The sequence below is a fragment of the Rhizophagus irregularis genome, chromosome 28 (assembly GCF_026210795.1).
Source record: "Rhizophagus irregularis chromosome 28, complete sequence".
Lineage (NCBI taxonomy): Eukaryota > Fungi > Glomeromycota > Glomeromycetes > Glomerales > Glomeraceae > Rhizophagus > Rhizophagus irregularis.
The window spans coordinates 2,014,204-2,033,225 of record NC_089456.1 but is presented as its reverse complement, the minus strand read 5'-3'; the positions used below and the strand labels follow the sequence as shown (position 1 = coordinate 2,033,225).

At 25.5% G+C, this 19,022-nt stretch overlaps 4 protein-coding genes across 4 annotated transcripts; 2 read left to right on the top strand and 2 right to left on the bottom strand.

Annotated features, from left to right (window-relative positions):
• Positions 1 to 1,280: 1,280 nt before the first annotated feature.
• On the bottom strand, positions 1,281 to 3,633 carry OCT59_019080 (uncharacterized protein). Its single transcript, XM_025332184.2, has 3 exons — positions 2,364 to 3,633; positions 1,732 to 1,806; positions 1,281 to 1,614 (listed from the first exon to the last, which is right to left on the bottom strand). The coding sequence occupies exons 1-2, from the start codon at positions 3,597 to 3,599 to the stop codon at positions 1,798 to 1,800; spliced, it is 1,245 nt and encodes a 414-aa protein (XP_025176029.2). The 5' UTR covers positions 3,600 to 3,633; the 3' UTR covers positions 1,281 to 1,614; positions 1,732 to 1,797.
• A 1,294-nt stretch (positions 3,634 to 4,927) lies between these two features.
• On the bottom strand, positions 4,928 to 6,439 carry OCT59_019079 (uncharacterized protein; the record flags this gene model as incomplete). Its single annotated transcript, XM_066135789.1, has 1 exon — positions 4,928 to 6,439. The coding sequence occupies one exon, from the start codon at positions 6,437 to 6,439 to the stop codon at positions 4,928 to 4,930; it is 1,512 nt and encodes a 503-aa protein (XP_066005046.1).
• Positions 6,440 to 8,695: 2,256 nt separating this feature from the next.
• OCT59_019078 (uncharacterized protein) lies at positions 8,696 to 10,306 on the top strand (the record flags this gene model as incomplete). Its single annotated transcript, XM_025332183.2, has 1 exon — positions 8,696 to 10,306. One exon carries the CDS (start codon positions 8,696 to 8,698, stop codon positions 10,304 to 10,306), a length of 1,611 nt encoding a protein of 536 aa, XP_025176027.1.
• Positions 10,307 to 13,133: 2,827 nt separating this feature from the next.
• Positions 13,134 to 14,916, top strand: OCT59_019077 (uncharacterized protein; the record flags this gene model as incomplete). The annotated part of the gene is made up of 1 exon (XM_066135788.1): positions 13,134 to 14,916. One exon carries the CDS (start codon positions 13,134 to 13,136, stop codon positions 14,745 to 14,747), a length of 1,614 nt encoding a protein of 537 aa, XP_066005045.1. The 3' UTR covers positions 14,748 to 14,916.
• Positions 14,917 to 19,022: the final 4,106 nt, after the last annotated feature.

Sequence of the window (19,022 nt, the reverse complement as noted above, 5' to 3'; positions counted from 1 at the left end):
ACCCATCCACTTCAAAGCCTTTTAAAGATGCTTATACTATATCAGTAACTGAACATATAAAGGAGTCTTGGAAAATGAAAATTTACAATTACAGATGTATTTCGGACTGGTAAAGATGATCAGTTTTCAACTATTGAGCAAGACTTAGTAAATCTTACTACAGATCTATTACTTCAATCCAATATTATCTGATTGGTATATAATGCAAGACATTCAAAAGATGTTACACCAATTATATTGGTAAGTGTAAATAAATATATTGTTTAGATATACAGTAAGTATTACGTCAACTGATAGTAGAATAATTAATGTTAAAATGTATAAACAACTTTCAAAAAGATAAATTTTGCAACTCAATCGAGAGTTACTTGGAATTTATTAGTAACAATTAACAAAGTTTAATCTTTATTTTAACTTTTATTTAAATACAAATCTATTTAAACAAAATACATGGAAACCCAAAGAAAACTAGGGAGCCGGCCACCTTTTATTTTAAGAACTTGAGTCTTGGCCTGTTCTAACAGAGAAAAAATTAAAAAAGCTATCTAAGCTGATCCGTATTTTTCTTTCACTGAGGTGCTATACGTATAACTGTCAGGTATATATTAGTGAGGTCTGGTATTGTTTAAAATTATGTCTAATAATGTTCTGGCATTGCGGAACATAAGGAAATTTACTTGGTGTTGAAGACGACGCAGTTTGGTCAATATCCATGTTGAGATCTGTAGCTTTGATTATATTAGCATCATCATCCAGTGGAGGAGTACACCATAAAAATAGGTCAAGAGATTCTTGTCTCGGTCTGAAATCGCATATTGAGTGTCAGAATTAATCAATGGGGTGATGTTTTCAATTATAATGGGTTCTGTAAAGAGTTGTAAAAATCTGTTAATCATTTCATTACAGTGTTGTAATAAATTTGTTGTAGACTTTGTTTAGTGTAATTTTTATTTTCACGTTAGGATCAGATAGATAGATCAGTTTGGTATTCTCTACAATAGTATAACTTAGGGTCACCTTTGCAATCAAAGGCAAAGGAGATAAAGTTAACAACCTTTTTTGATTTTACGTTTACGATGTTTAAAAGCCTTAATGTTTCCTTGAAAGTCTTGAACAGTTGGGTCTTCATTCTTCCAACCAGCGTATTTCTTAGGAATGTGTTGTATTTATAGTAGTAGTAACCGCGTCAGGTTCATGAAGAAAAAACAGTTAATCATAGCCCGTAGCAGCTTCTTGTGCAAATATCATTTTAGTAAGGCGATTCTATCTTATCTTTTGTTGAGATGAACTTTAATTGTGAATATTCTTTGTAGTAATGGCACTAAAAATGTTGTGGAAGTTTTCTCTATTTCGAATGTGGTGCATGATATTAGGTTTCAACAGAGACTTGTATCGACAGATATTGATGGTGTAACTAACTCTATAATGATTGTTATGGATAACTTTGGATGAACTTCTTCAAGTCATTGACGGAGATGTATAGCTTTCAGTTGATACCGGTAAAAACGTCTAAAGTGTAGCATAATAGTAATTTATGCCGTGTCGTGACCTTGTTGTAGCAATGTAATACATATCGTATACACCTTGTGTTGTAACTTTGTTGTATAGTATGTGCTATTGCAATATAATATACAGTGCATTAGTTGTGTGTTTACAATAACATAAATGGCATAGTAAAACCATTTTTACAGTGAATTGAAAAAGCGTAGTGATAATACTTTTTTCACTTACAACGCGTTGTATGACGTTCAATAATGACGCACAAAAACAGTGGAATAATCATGTGATTTGACACAGTTACGATTTCTACTAATAAAGTTATATTTAGTAAGAGAATAAAATATATAGTTTAATAAAAAAAAAAATGAATAAATGAAAAAAATCATTATTTCATAAATACTGTAACATAAATTATATAATGTGGGGGCACTGGTTTTATATTATATAATTCAAATTATTTAGACAAATTTTTTATTTGGATCTTAATATAAAGTTGTTAGTAATATTAATCAATAATAAATATATGATTATCTAGAATAAATAAACATATAAAGAAGCTTTATTAAATGATAATTAAATAATCAATCAAGTTTCTGCATAAGTTGATACATGTCGAAGTGTAAATCATTGTATTTTTGAACTCTAATATTATGTGACTTAAATTCCTTCACTATATCTCTATAATCAAACAATTCCTTATGAAGATTCCTAAAATTCAAATACCTGACTCTTTTCTCCTTCATTATATATTTTTTTAAATGAGGTAAAAGATCACAATTAACTTTCTGTTTTAAATCTCTAATTAACAATTTCTTAATAAAAGTACCTTGGGAATTTTTTAGGAATACTTTAAAATCACTTACTTTAATGTAGAGAGTCAAATCTAAATATTCTAATTTAGAAGGAAGGATTTGTCCTAAATTTTGTAATAAAATTGAACTATTATTATCTAAACTAGATTCTCCGCAGTTGATGGAAAGACAATTAAGATTTTGTTTTATATTTTCAATCAAATTGATTACTGGATAAACAGTCTCATTTGTGATTCCATAAATATCAAGAAATTCGATATTTTTACAATATTTCATAACTGATTCAAGTATTTGTTGTGCTAGTCCGCTCTCGAAATACGTTAAATATTTGACACTGAAATTCTTTAAATAACCACCAGATTTTTGTAATAATAATAATGATGATTCATCAATGTTTGATATTGCATTTATGAATAAGGATTTTAATTTAAATGGTTTGGTTAAATTAAGAATTTGTTGAATAAAACTAGTATTTAAATTCTCACAATGAATTATATGAACAGATTCTAATACGTTTAATTGTTCAAAAATTTTACTTAAATTGATTATACCTTTAAAATTAACATGGTATAATGTGATAGTATTTAAAGTATTTGAACAATTGTAATCTTTTGATAATAATAAAGATTGATAAAAAGGAAGATTATAATAACTTAATATAACTTTTTTAAGATTTTGATGTAATTTAATTACTTGTAATATAAGATTGTCAATTAGCGTACTATTATCCCTAAATCTCGTTAAAATAGAAAGTTCAAAATTTTTAGCATTGCGAATGAAATTTGGATTTTGTAAAGTTAACTCAAGAATATCTTTAAAATATGTGATATAGTAATGATTTATCTTAATTTCAAGGGTATGTAAATTTACTTCATTTTCAATAAATATTTTTAATAATGATATAGTAGTATCTTTTACCAAATCTAAATTTTTAATTTTAGCAGTATAAAACCACTCTCCAACAGAAATAGAAATCTTCAACAAATCCAAATATTTTATAAAACTGGGATAATTGAAAAGTGTGTTGGAAGGTAACAGATTTTCATTAATTTCATGTTCATTAAATTTTGTTTTTAATTCACCATTTAAATTATGTAGGTAAATTTCAATAAAGTTATAATTTTCAGTAGGAATTGAAAAAGGATTTTCCCATAATAATGGAATCGCTAAACGACACCATAATCTGTTAACTAAAACACATGAATGTAAGGTTGAATAATCATTCTGCAAATATTTTATAACTTCATAAGTTAATTCAGGTAAGTTTCCTAGTTTCGAACATGACATTTTAAATGAAGAGAAAAAAAGAAAGGTAATTGTGTATCACATTTCACGACCGGATAATTTATATTAATTTGATTTCCGATATTGTCGCACAATTATTATGTAACATATTTAAGGAAAATCTTACCACATTACCCTGTAATGTATTTGTCACATCGTCATGTGATGACCTGTTTACGTTTTTTATTATGTTTTTGAGGGGGGCTTTTTTTTACTAGCCTGATCTCTATTTGTCATGTCACCTGCTGTATTACTACCGACGTTTAATCGTTTAAAATGCTATTTATATTATGACAGGGTAGTGTGGTAAGATTCCCCCATGTTTAATACTGTAACTAGTGAGTAAATAGTTGTTATACTAGTTGTGATATTGATAAAATCACGATTTACATATTTTTTTTTGTGATTCTACTTATTTATTTTGTAACACTTTTATTTTTACAAACAAGTTCTGAGAATATACCTTTTGTTAAATATTTAATATTTTCTAAATTACTACATGAAGCCACCATATTTAGCATGAGTGATACCATTTGACATTTCTCTATTAAATTATCAATATCATCATTTTTTAAGATGTACAATTTAAAAATTTTCTTTTAAATAATTTCAGACAATATAATGTGGCTAAGCATTCATGGTTACAATTTTCGCAAATTCTTTTTGTCTTAATTAAAAATAACCTTATCTTGATCATCATAATGTTTAGTTAATAATATTATTGCTTAATTTGTAAGAATTTATTAGCAAGAACCGTTTGTGCATATCATTACAAATGTTACTCTATTATTTTGTAGCATGAATTATTTATATTGAAGAGTGAATATAATATAATTAATAAATTAAAATGAAAGAAAGAATTATGTTTCAAAACAAAAATCCAAAACTTTAAAAAGATTGTATACTATTTACTAGACTATTAATTTGTAGTTATTATAAAAATCTTACATGTTCATATTTTTCGCGTCGTTTATTTAAAATAAATTCAATTGAAAATAACTACTTTTTACAATCAAACATATAAGATTATAAGAACCATTTAATTTATTATTTCTACTAAAAAAGTTATATCTAGTAAGAGAAGAATTATAATTACTTTTTTTTAAGGATCTCAAATATAGGTTTAATAAAATATATGGTTTAATAAAAAAAAAATAAAATTGAATAAATGAAAGAAATCATTAGTATTTCATGCACTGGTTTTATGTTACATAATTCAAATTATTTATATAAATGTCAAACAAATTTTTTATAGTTGTTAATCATCATATTTTTAACTAGAATAAATAAACATATAAAGAAACTTTATTTATTAAATGATAATTAAATAATTAATCAAGTTTTTGCATAAATTGATACATGTCGAAGTGTAAATCATTGTATTTTTGAACTCTAACATTATGTGACTTAAATTCTTTCACTATATCTCTATAATCAAACAATTCCTTATGAAGATTCCTAAAATTCAAATACCTGACTCTTTTCTCCTTCATTATATATTTTTTTAAATGACGTAAAAGATTATAATTAGTTTTCCTTATTGAATCTCTAATTAACAACTTCTTAATAAAAGTACCTTGGGTATTTTTTAGGAATACTTTAAAATCACTTATTTCAATACCAAGAGTCAAATCTAAATATTCTAATTTTGAAGGAAGGATTTGTCCTAAATTTTGTAATAAAATTGAACTAGTACTATTATCTAATACGCAGCTGACGGAAAGACAATTAAGATTTTGTTTTATATTTTCAATCAAATTGAGTACTGGATAAACATTCTCATATGTGATTCCATAAATACCAAGAAATTCGATATTTTTACAATATTTCATAACTAATGCAAGTATTTGTTGTATAAGTTCGCTCTCGAAATATGTTAAACGATCGACACTGAAATTTTTTAAATAACCACCAGATTTTTGTAATAATAATAATAATGATTCATCAATGTTTGATATTGCATTTATGAATAAGGATTTTAATTTAAATGGTTTGGTTAAATTAAGAATTTGTTGAATAAAACTAGTATTTAAATTCTCACAATGAATTATATGAACAGATTCTAAAACGTTTAATTGTTCAAAAATTTTATTTATACCGCTAAAATTAACTTGGTATAATGTGATAATATTTAAAGTATTTGAACAATTATAATCTTTTGATAATAATAAAGATTGATAAAAAGGAAGATTATAATAACTTAATATAACTTTTTTAAGATTTTGATGTAATTTAATTACTTGTAATATAAGATTGTCAATTAGCGAACCATTATTCCTAAATCTCGTTAAAATAGAAATTTTTAAATTTTTAATATTTCGAATGAAATTTGGATTTTGTAAGGTTAACTCAAGAATATCTTCAATATATATGATATAATTATTTATATTAATTTCAAAGGTATGTAAATTTACTTCATTTTCAATAAATATTTTTAATAATGATATAGTAATTAGTTTTTTAGTATCTTCTACCAATTTTAAATTTATAATTTTAGCATTATAAAACCACTTTCGAACAGAAGTAGAAAACTTCAACAAATCCAAATATTTTATAAAACTAGGATAATTGAAAAGTGTGTTGGAAGGTAACAGAATTTCATTAATTTCATGTTCATTAAATTTTGTTTTTAATTCACCATTTAAATTATGTAGGTAAATTTCAATAAAGTTATAATTTTCAGTAGGAATTGAAAAAGGATTTTCCCATAATAATGGAATCGCTAAACGACACCATAATCTGTTAACTAAAACACATGAATGTAAGGTTGAATAATCATTTTGAAAATATTTTATAACATCATAAGTTAATTCAGGTAAGTTTCCTAGTTTCGAACATGACATTTTAACGAAGAGAAAAAAAAAAGAAAGGTAATTGTGTATCACATTTCACGGCCGGATAAATTGCATTAATTTGATTTCCGATATTGTCGCACAATTATTGTGTGTGATATAAATAACTAGTTGTAATACTGATAAAGTCACGATTTACATATTTTTTTGTAAGTATAAATATCCTGGATAAATTAGGAATAAGTAAAATTTAGTAGAATCGGATAAATGATCGGCCGATAGGCCAATTCTAAAGTAAAAATTTTACTTATTCCTAATTAGCCAGGATATTACTTATTATTTATTTTTGTAACACTTTTATTTTTTATTTATTTATTAGTAATAGTATACATAAGATTTAATAAAAAAAACCAAACTAAAAGAAATTTTTGTAACACTTTCATTCTTACAAGCACGTTTATCACTCAATTCCGTCAAGAATTATAGTTGGCAGAGTTAAAATTTTTGCTTTTACTTTTTTGTTCATTGCATCTAATTGCAAAAATATTGAGCCACCAAATTCATTTTTTCTCCAATGAATTTTTCATACGTAGTCATTCAATCATCATAACTGATTGACAGTAATTCTGGCAAAATTTATAATTCCGGCCGAAATTAAAATATTTCCTAACTTGGAAATTAGTGTAATGTACATATCCGATATTACGGGTGTGCTACACAAATTTCCATATTAGGATATATTTTTAATTCCGGCTGGAATTATAAATATGGCCAGACTTACTGCCGATCACGTGCGTATGGCTGCGTATTATCTTCGGAGCACAAATGAACTGGTGTTCAAACATTTTTGAAACCAAATTTTGCGGGTTTTCTCAAAAACTATCTTAACAACAACCTTTTTGACCAAGAATAACCTATTATTATGATTTGATTCTTTATTTCGGGTTTAGCAACAAGAAGTCCATTAATCTTTTTTAAATCTTCTTTATTAAACTCATTTAATAAGCGTACAATTGTTGAAAAATTGACTACCCTGTAAGCCCCTAATTAAAAATTATTTTCTACACTATTGAACTCCTTCTGTCATTTACTTGCGTGATCCGGTTTTGACATCCTAATGGATACTAGTAGAATCTATACATCCAGCATTACAACTAATCTAAAATCACATAATGGAAAAATTAGACATATTTGATAAACTTAATCTGCGTAAATTTGTGACAATGCCAACACATATTTCGTATTTGTTCATATTATTGATTCAGTTTTTGAACCATATATATATATGTATATATTGTCTTTCATGAATAATAAAAATTTTTCAACAATCTAAAAATTAATATTTGGAAATTTTATATATATAATGAGTAAATTTATAAGCAAAAGATCATTATTTTCTATTATTTCTAAATCATTATTAAATAATCAATAATTTCCTTTATAAAATTATCAATTTCAATCTTTGAGATATGGACTAATATTATGTGACTTGAATTCCTTCATCCTTCGAAAAAAAAAAAACTTAGTACAACAAATTATAACTCTTTCAATAATAGTGTAATAATTATCATTCCTATAGAGAAAAGAAATTTTCATTCAAAAAATATATATATTCGATAATTAGGTTAATTGAATAATTTATCATTATCTGGTATTTCTTAATTGATGATGATCAAAATATCATATGTATCATTCTATTAGAATCAACTGTACTTAATACACTAAATTACTAATTATATTTAACAAAGAGGATTTAAAAAATTTTATCCGTAAAAACTCCGTGAATATGATACATTTACGGGAAAATAACTAAAAATCAGATAATTTCCATGTTTTGGGGCTATAAATTCCGTTAATATTTTGCAGAATAAATATGGAATAAAAAACACGGAATAAATTTTTTATAGGAAAAAAGTTAATCAGCTTATTGATTGTGATAGATTTAAAAACTTTTAATTGAAAATGAAGCTAAATAAATATGTAAATCTATGTATAGAATAAGTTTCTCCTAGTTCAAAAGGCTGTTCAGAAAGTTTTGAGAAAAATACAAATATGTTTTAATAAGTAAAACGTAAAAACAAATAAGACGGGTTTTTGACTATGGCCAAACACTATTTTGACCGGAATGATATGTTGTAAATCGTGACCTTATTATGCCTAATGATTCATAACTATTAAACATGTTACACAAATTAATAATTACGAATTGTACGACAATATCGGAAATCACCATTCCCAAAATTAATATAATTTATCCGGTCGTGAAATGTGATACACAAATACCTTTCTTTTTTCTCTTCGCTTACGATGCCTTCTTGTTCAAAACTATTTTCAGGAAACTTACCTGAGTTAACATACGATGTTTTAAAATTTCTTCGTAATGATTATTCAACTTTATATTCATGTATCTTAGTTAACAGATTATGGTGTCGTTTAGCCATGCCATTATTATGGGAAAACCCTTTTTCAATTTCTACCGGAAATTATAACTTTATTGGAATTTACTTACATAATTTAAATGGTAATTTAAAATCAAAATTAAATGGATATGGAATTGGCAAATTACTACCTTCGACTACACTTTTTAATTATCCCAGTTTCATAAGATATTTGAATACACAAGAATTTATTTTCTCTGTTGATAAGTGGGTTGAAGTTTCCGTTAAAACTTTGAAACCCAGAAAACGATACTTTATAAAAACCATATCTTTAAATTTAGATGCTGATTTTATAAGATTAGTTCATACGTCACTATTAAAAATATTTATTGAAAATGAAATAAATTTACATACTTTTGACGTTGAGTTCACTGATAGTAAACATATCTCTTATTTTGGTGATATTCTTGGGTTAATTTTACAAAATACAAAATTTATTAATAATATTAGATATTTAAAACTTCATACTGGTAGAACTCGTGGTTTCTCGTCCCCCAAAAACAAAGATACGCCAATTAAACATCGCGTATTACAAATAATTAATCTACATCAAAATCTTAAAAAAATTTTATTAAGTTATGATAATTTCTCTTTGTATCAATCTCTATTGTTACAATCAGAAAGTTCTAATTGTTTAAATACTTTAAACACAATTATATTATTTTGCTTCAATTTTAATGGTATAATCAATCTAGATAAAGCGTTTGAACAATTAAATGTTCTAGAATCTGTTCATATCATTTATTGTTCTCCTTTAAATACTGATATTATTCAACAAATAATTAATTTAAACAAACCTTTTAAATTAAAATCTTTGTTTGTAAATGATAGATCGCAAATTGATGAATCATTATTATTATTATTACAAAAATATGGTAATTATTTAGAGAATTTCGGGTGCGGGCATTTAAAGTATATCAAGGGCGAACTTGGACTTGAATCTGGTCTATCATTAAAACAACAAATACTCGAATCGGTTCTAAAATATTGTAAAAATATCAAATTTCTCGATATTTGTGGAATTAAAGATGAGATTGTTTATCTAGTACTCAATTTAGTTGAAAATATTAAATCAAATCTTAATTATCTTACTATTGAAGCCAGTGAAACTTCTCATTTAGATAATAGTAGTTCAATTTTATTACGAAATTTAGGACGAATCCTCCCTCCTAAACTAGAATATTTAAATTTAATCCTTTATATTAGAATAAGTGATTTTGAAGTTTTCAAAAATAATTCTCAAAATACTGTTATTAAGAAATTATCAATTATTAATAATGTACAAGATTATGGTGTTGATATTTCACCTTACATAAAAGAATATATTGTGGATAAAAGAACTAAGTACTATTTGGCTTTTAGGAACATTAAAATTGAAGATTTGAAAGGCGGCGAAATAAAGAAATTTGAGTCATATATTGCTAAAAGAGATAATGATTTGTCTATTGATATTTATCAATTTATTAAGAACCTCGATTAATTATTTAGTTATAATATGAAATTATCACATATGTATATTCATTTTTATAAATAAAGCTTCTTTGTAATCTTATTATCCTATAAAATTTGTTGATATAATCTAATATATCATAAATGATTTGAATACTTGTCTAGTAATTTCTATTAATATGTTTTATTATTTGTCATTTACAGTATATAAATGATACGATTCTATATCAAAGAAAATAAAATTGTTCATATGCATACCGCAGTTCCTGTTTAATTTCTTTTAAACTTAGAGTTGTGGTTGTATTATTATTAAAATTTGAGCAATGTCAACATTTGTTACAATCGTATTATAATCATGCTAGTATTGTGGGTGAAATCTGAGTTTCGCCAGGGGTCGATTCCTAAACAAGTTTTGCCCGATTTCTAAATTTCCGAACTACCGAATTATGACGAAAGTTATCGAAATTAGCAAAACTTCCAAAACTTTTTATTGGTTGAATTATTTAATTAACCCTTAAAATGGTAATACAGGTAATTGCCTGCAATTTTATAATTCTGAAAACCTAGTATGTAATAATTTATTTGCCGATCATTAACCTGAAAATTTACCATTAATCGCAATTAAATCTCAAATATTTGAAAATTTCAATTTTCATTATGAAAGCATTAATTGTTAAATTTTAATAAGTTGAATAAATTTTCTGAAATTCACAAAAAAATATTTAATTTTTAAATTCTCGTTGGCAAAATGATCAACATCACGTTATTAATTATTTCGATAGTCAGTCGGGGAGATTCGCCAATATCGAAGAGTTTCAGTCCTGTAAAAAATTTTATCCATCATTTCTGTAAAAATTTCGTAAATGTGGTACATTTGGAAATAATATGGAATAAAAAAAACACGGAACTAATTTTTATAGTGTGGTAATTTCGCTGGTATTGACTTTCAAAAAATTTTGGAATTTACGACGAAACGTCAAAACGTTTCGACTTTGGATTTTTGATTTCGCTCATAACTACTAATCATGCAACAACATTTTTAATACATGATTAGAAGAAATTAATCTTGTATATTTGTTGAAAGTACACAACATTTCTTTGTAATTTTATTTTTCTTTATTTTATTTAATATAAAATTAATAAATGCAATTATTAATTTCAATAATAGAATTAATTTCACTTTTTTAAAAATTAATTCAAAATAATAAATGTGATATAATATATTTTCAATACAATTAAGATTAAAACATTTCAGTAAGAAAAAATGAATATTTAGTATTTAGGATTTTTCATTTCAACTAAATAATTTACTTTTCAGGGTTATGATTATAAAATTTCAGTATTATAATTTCCAGGATTATGGAATTATAAGATGTTTGGATAACGTATTGTCAGGATTTGAATTTCAGGACTTTGAGCAAATTCCTTTAGTATTTATATCTAACACTGTCAATTGATCTATAAATTCATCCAATAATGTATTGTTAAATTGTGAGACGAATCAAGTTGAAACAAAAAGAGCAGAATAGAGAGTAATACACAGTAAAATTCGATATAATGGAAACCATCCGTCCATTAGTACATTTGTCAAAACCCGTTATATCAAGAATTCTGATAATCAGACCCAATTCCGTTATTCCGATGCATCAAGATTTTGCTTATGATCCGTTATATCGGAGGTTCCGGTATATCGATTTCACTGTGTATTGTTACGTTGGGCTGGGCAATTTTGAAAAACTGTACTCAATGTATTAAATTGCTAATTTATTTAACATAGAGGGATAAAAAAAAAATAGTTGTTGTTATTATCAGTAGTAGATTTTTTTTTTTTGAATCTTCAAGATTTTTTGTTTGGAACATAAATTCAATAATCATAATGTGAATTGTAGATAGTAATTGTTTTGTAAAAGTTTGAGTTTTTTTAATAATTACAGTACTGTAAATGTATAAAAAAAATAATTTTAGGCGATTAACATATTTACTATTTAAGCTAGCTTTAACCAATTATAATTTTGACCGGAATTAAGTGATGTTCGTCACGAGTGATGACGATCATCATTACATAATACCTTGTTTTACGCAACAGGGCGGACATCTTTATATCACCTTGCCGATCATTTCCGATCATATAGTAATTTGGTGATATCGGACTTTAAGGCTTCGGGCGAAGCCACAGAAGTTCGGGCAAAACTTGAAACTTTTATGGGTTATAAATTAACAGCTTTAAAATTTATAGCCGAAATAACACAGTGAAATTTTAGGTAACACAAAAGTTATGGTCGAAATTATATTTGCAATTATATTGTTATAATTTATATAATAAATAGAGGTTTTTAAAATATCATTTCTCAATCAATTTTGTGTAAATATTATGAACTTACTATCAAAATGTTCGTCTTGATGAGATGAATTCAACAAGCTATAAAACATTAAATTCTGATCACTGGTTGATGCAATATCATCAAATTACTTTGAATTTTTCTAATTATTGAAAATTCAGACCATTTTCGGCCGAGTTTTAGTTAATTTTTGGATTTGAAAACATTGATTTTCAGGATTTTATATGAATTTTGATAACGTATAGCAGAATTTGCAAAAATAACCCAAAATGGTGGTTTTGTTATGTGATAATATCGAATAGATAACTAACAAATAATCGGCAAAATGATCGGCAACAATGTGATAATACGAGTATGTCCGCCCTGTTGTTTTACGCCAAATTATTAAAAATGTTACACGACAATATTGTACGCCTATTCCTGAATCGCCGTTCCCGAAAAGTAATACAAATTTATCCCGTCAACATATAGTTACCACAATTCTACAAACATCTCTTTTTCTCCTTCTTCGCTTACAATATGTCTTGCCCAAAAATATTTTCAGGGTATTTACCCGAATTAACATATGATATTATGAAACATTTTCAGAATGATTTTTCAACTTTACATTCATGTATTTTAGTCAACAGATTATGGTGTCGTTTAGCTATTCCATTACTATGGGAAAATCCATTTTCAATTCCTACTGGAAATTATAACTTTATTGGAATTTACCTACATAATTTAAATGGTGATTTAAAAACAAAATTAAATGAATATAGGATTAAAGATAATTTATTTCATTCAGATACACTTTTCAATTATCCTAGTTTTATAAAATATTTGAATACATGGAGAATTATTTCTTCCATTGAAAAGTGGTCTAAAAATGCTGTTAGAACTTTAAAACCTCAAGATAGAAATTTTAATTCGGTATCTAATTTTAGAAGGTTAATACAAATGTCACTATTTAAAATGTTTATTGATAATGAAGTAAATTTACATACTCTTGACATTGAGATCTTCACTTTTTATACTAATTGGAATTCTTACTATGATGATATTTTTGAATCAATTTTACAAAATCATAACTTTATCCAAAATGTTAGAAATTTAAACCTTTATATTGGCAGTTCTCCTGTATATACCAATGATAGTTATGCGTTAATTAAAAATCGTATATCACAAGTAATTAATTCACATCAAAATCTTAAAAAAATTTTATTAAGTTATGGCAGTATTCCTTTATATCAATCATTGTTATTAACGAAAGATTACAATTGTTCAAACACTTTAAATACTATTACATTATATCGCGTTAATTTTAAAGGTATAAACAATCTAGACAAAATATTTGAACAATTAAATGTTTTAGAATCTGTTCATATCATTTATTGTCTTTTTCTAAATATTAGTATTATTCAACAAATTATTAGTTTAACTAAACCATTTAAATTAAAATCTTTATTTATAAATGGGAGATCACAAATCGATGAATCATTATTATTATTATTGCAAAAATCTGGTAGTTATTTAGAAAACTTCGGGTGTAGATTTTGTCTTAATTATAGCTTACCATTAAAACAACAAATACTTGAATCAATTATAAAATATTGTAAAAATAGTATCAAATTTCTTCGTACATATGGAGTTGAAAGACAGATTATTTATCTAGTATTCAATTTAATTGAAAATACTAAGCAAAGTCTTAATTATCTTTCAATCAATGTAATTGACGATGATCTAGTAGTATCAAATGATAATAAGGAATGTAATTCAATCATATTACAAAACTTAGGACAAGCCCTTCCTCCTAGATTAGAATATTTAGATTTAAATCTTCCCATTAAAGCAAGTGATTTTGAAATATTTCTAAAAAGTTCTCAAGATACTTTTATTGAAAAATTGTTGATCAATAATACAGATGGTCAAGATATTTTGCCCTATATAAAAGAATATATTATGAAAAAAAAAAGAGTTAAATATTTGGCTATTATAAATTCCTTTGAAAGATCAGATGATGGAACCTATGATCATAAGGAGTTGTTTTCTTTGAAAGATGAAGTGGATGAATTTGAGTTGTATAATATTAGAGTGCAAAATTATTATGACTCATTGATTAACATGTATAAGTTTATAAAACAAATAAATTAATTAATTATTTAGTTGTAATCTGTTAGGAATTTTTCTTTTATACAAATTATATGATAAATTTATTTTACTATAAATATTCATTTATATATAAATATATATTATTAAGATTATTAATAAATTTTATTATTTACAAAATAAATCCAATATAAACAAAGTATTGACACGTCATAATTTATACAAATTATGCTATATTATGTATTTTATTTGTGATTTACAATTTAAATTTTATTTTGATTCTCTGTTTTTTTTAAAAAAAATGAAGGGCTCTTTGTATATATGCATTGATTAGGTTCTTGTCTTGTTTAATGAAAAAAATAAACTGTTAATAGGACTAAAAAGTTGAATGGTTGAAAATAAATGAAAAGAAATGTATGTTGTGGGCAGGAAAAGGAAAAAGAAGTCTAAGCAACATAATTCCATTATCAAGCATAGCCTTAATTATATTTATTTGTATCTGGGTTTGGTATGAAATCCAAGAAAAACTTAAAAACCTGATAGTATACTAATATTCTAAATCCTGAAATTTGATAATTCTAAGTTAATATAAACCCAATCCTATAATCAAGGGCAAGTAATCCAAAAATTTTATAATCTTGATAACAAATATTCCTGACATTTTGTAATGGAATGAAATTGCACACAACATTTCCTTATAATTTTATTTTTTTTATTTTATTTAAATGTAACATTATGATTATTGTTATTCCTTTAAATTTGACATTTTAAAAATTAAAACTAAAAATTTTAATAATATTTTCTGTACAAATAAAATAAAAAATTTTCACAATTAAAGCAATTTATTTAATAATAATTTAATCAGGATTTTCATTTTAATATTTTGTCTTTGAGGCTTATGATCATAAAATTTCAGTATTGTGCCTTCCAGGATTATGGAATTCGAATTGACAATTTAGATTTCAACTATTTCATAATTAGGATTGCTGAATAATGAACTGTTAGAATTTTGTGTTTCAGAATACCCTTAGTATCCGCACATATGTACATTCAGCACTACCAATTGATCTAAAAATTCATTAAATAATTTAGTATTATTAAATTGAAGATGAATCAGCAATAATGAAAGCAGAAACAAAGGGAGCAGAAAAGTTTAGACCAGAAAGTTATATTGTCGATTGGACGGCAATTTTGAAAAACTGCACTACTTAATGTATTGAATTGCTAATTTTTTTAATATATAGGGTTAAAAAAAACTAATACAAGTAAGAAAGGATAAGTATTCATCATTTCCAAGAAAACTACTCTACCTAGAAGGAATGTTATCATTAGTAGTGATATTCAAGTTATTTCGCCTTATATAAAAGAATATATTATGAAAAAGAAAAGAGTTAAGTATTCGGCTATTATAAATTCCTTTGAAAGTACATCAGTTGATGAAGTCTATGATCATGAGGAATTGTTTTTGTTGAAAGATGAAATGGAGGAATTTGGGTTATATAATATAAAAATGCAAAATTACTGCTATTGCTCATTGATTGGCATTTATAATTTATAAAAGAAATTGATTAATTAATGGTAACTTAAAAATATTAGATAGGTATATTCTTTGTATAAGTGGTTTGGTTTGTTCTAGTAGAGAAAATATCCTGGTATATCAAGATTCAAGACATAAAAATCTTATATCGGATTTTAAATGAAAAATTATGTTAGGATCCGGTGTATTAAGATATACAGAAAAATGATATTTGTAATTAATTTTAATCCGGTCAAAATTAACCATTTCAGCTGGAATTAAGCATTTTTTTTTAATTGAATATCATATCCATTATTTTTATGCAACATATGATAATTAATATATGGCAAAATAATCATTTACAATAAATTTAACAGTCTTATATAAACTTATTTAAACTTTTATATATAAACCTTTTTTTATAAACTTTTACATATAAACTTTTTTTTAACTCTCAATATAAACATTAAAAGCATTAAAAGCTAAACGATAATATGTAATTGCGGTATTACTCTGATGTTTTCTCTATTTGCAGATCGTATTTCTTTGCAGTTCGTATCGGAAAAGACTTTGACTCATGTACAATGCTTGAAAGTTTTGCATTCTATGACTGCCTATTAATTTATGAGGACGATCTTTACGATCAACTTGTCATTCTTGTCAAGGGTGAGCAACATAGTAAAGAAGCGAGAATTTAAGCCAGAGTATGATAGTATACATATTAATAATAATATTTGTTTTTAACGTTATGCACTTATGCCAGATAAGTATTAGTTATTTACTGATCTGGTAGTATATAAATGGGTTATCATCCGAAATTTATCATCCTAGATATACTACTAATTGGACTGGCGGAAAAATCCTAAATGATTAGTAGCCTTCAATTACTAGTTGATCAAATCTTTGATCAACCTTGTTATTTACCTCGTGTCCTACTTACAAAAATGGTGGTAATGGTTATGACTATAAAATTAGTAAAATAAGTCATTCATCATTATTACTAAGGTTATTATAATATTCAAATCCAAATCCCATAGGATGATCATAAAAGTCTAGAAAATTATATTTTTTTATATGTATCAAATAATGAAAAACAATTATGATAAATAAACTAGGTCCAAGTTCAAGTAAAAATAAAAAGCTTAAAAATATTAGGTGGGGCAGGCAGGCTAAGGTATACTGTAATATGTTCTATATAAAATAACCACTAATATTAATTGGTTGATGTAATTATTTGGATCAAGGTGGGTTCAAACATAGTAGAGATCTTATTATAGTCATAAAAACTAACATGTAGTGATTAATTTCTTTGTTTTTGTATCATTGGGTCTTTTTTTTTGATGCATGTAATATTTATCTAAAAGAGGTGTTTGATAAAGAAGGCTGAATAAAACACATGATAATTATGTAAATTCCCGCAAAGCTTTAAATTTGCCACTCTTATCATATTCATTATAATTTGGCTTACAAAGGTTTTCTTTAAAAAGGATATCTAAAGACAAGCTGTTTCATTATCTAATAAGAATATTGCTTATTGTTTGTGCTTTGCCACAAGGCTTTGATTGCAAATCAACAAAGGAAATGTGTAACAATATTGGGCTCAGCCCAATTTTTTTTTAAGCCATGCCCTTTGAAGTGGATCTTTATAAATAGACTTTTTTTCACTTTTCCTTTGATTTATTATATTCTATACCAATATCATTACTCTTAAAATTTAGCAAACTTTATTAGCAAATCCTCAATAAATGAAGAAAACTATTTAAATTATATACAATATTACATGATTTAAAATTTTTTGACAGCTGCTGGAATTTATTTGGCTTTCAAGAAGTACTTGCTGAAAACAACTACAAATTTTAAAGTAATAATTTATGATACAAAACAGTGAGTATGTGGTATAGACCAATATAATGTTATGTCTCCTCTTATATGGTATAGATGATTCATTCAAAATTTAGAATGCGTTATGAATTTATGATTAATAGACAATACAGTTCTAGAATGGAATCATGGATATACCATGTCCTATCATTATTGGCAAATAATAATTTGTTTATACTCCCAGAAGTTTGTATTTGCTTAATGCATCAAAGGGTGTAAATATGGCTATTCCATTTGGTTTTTCGAAATTTGTAAAAGAATATTAGGGCTTGAGAAAAATCTTTAATATGGTAGTCTAAGTTGTGTTGTATAGTTATAAGCTTTATAAATATTAGGATTATGCGTGTTTCCGAATCTAAGCATTCAAATTCACAAAAAAGCCCATTAAGGAAGGGGTATGTTATTTTGAGGCTGAAGCAACTATTACAGCCATAGTTTCAGGAAGATTCAGGCAGTTTTCTAGTCACTTGGTAAACTTTTCGAGTATTAAATTTTAACTGTGAACAGCCATATGCTGGTGAATTAATTATTTGTAGTTTATTAATTAGTATGGGATATAAAATTCAAAGACATCACATTAGAAGTAGCATTCATAGAATTAACTACAATTTAATAATAATATTTTAATTTAATTTTAATTTGAATTATTTAAGATGGAATTCGTCATACTTAGCATGGAATTGACTTATTTTCCTTCAGTATGCAATTCCTCAACTTTAATATAAACTTGCTCTTATACATGAAAAGGTCATGCATACCCTTTAATTGTTGAATTTATTGAAAAACAAGCAATTCCAGTTAATTTAACCACTGACTTTTGAAGTGCTCAAATTCATCAAGGGTATATTATTGGAATTACATGCTTCTTTCTGGATGAGAACTTTCAGTTACATGAACTTATTCTTGCAGTTTCATATATTCGT

What these genes read in the sequence shown, in the direction of transcription:
- OCT59_019080 (XM_025332184.2), bottom strand. Translation starts at nt 3,599, where the DNA reads ATGTCATGTTCGAAACTAGGAAACTTACCTGAATTAACTTATGAAGTT.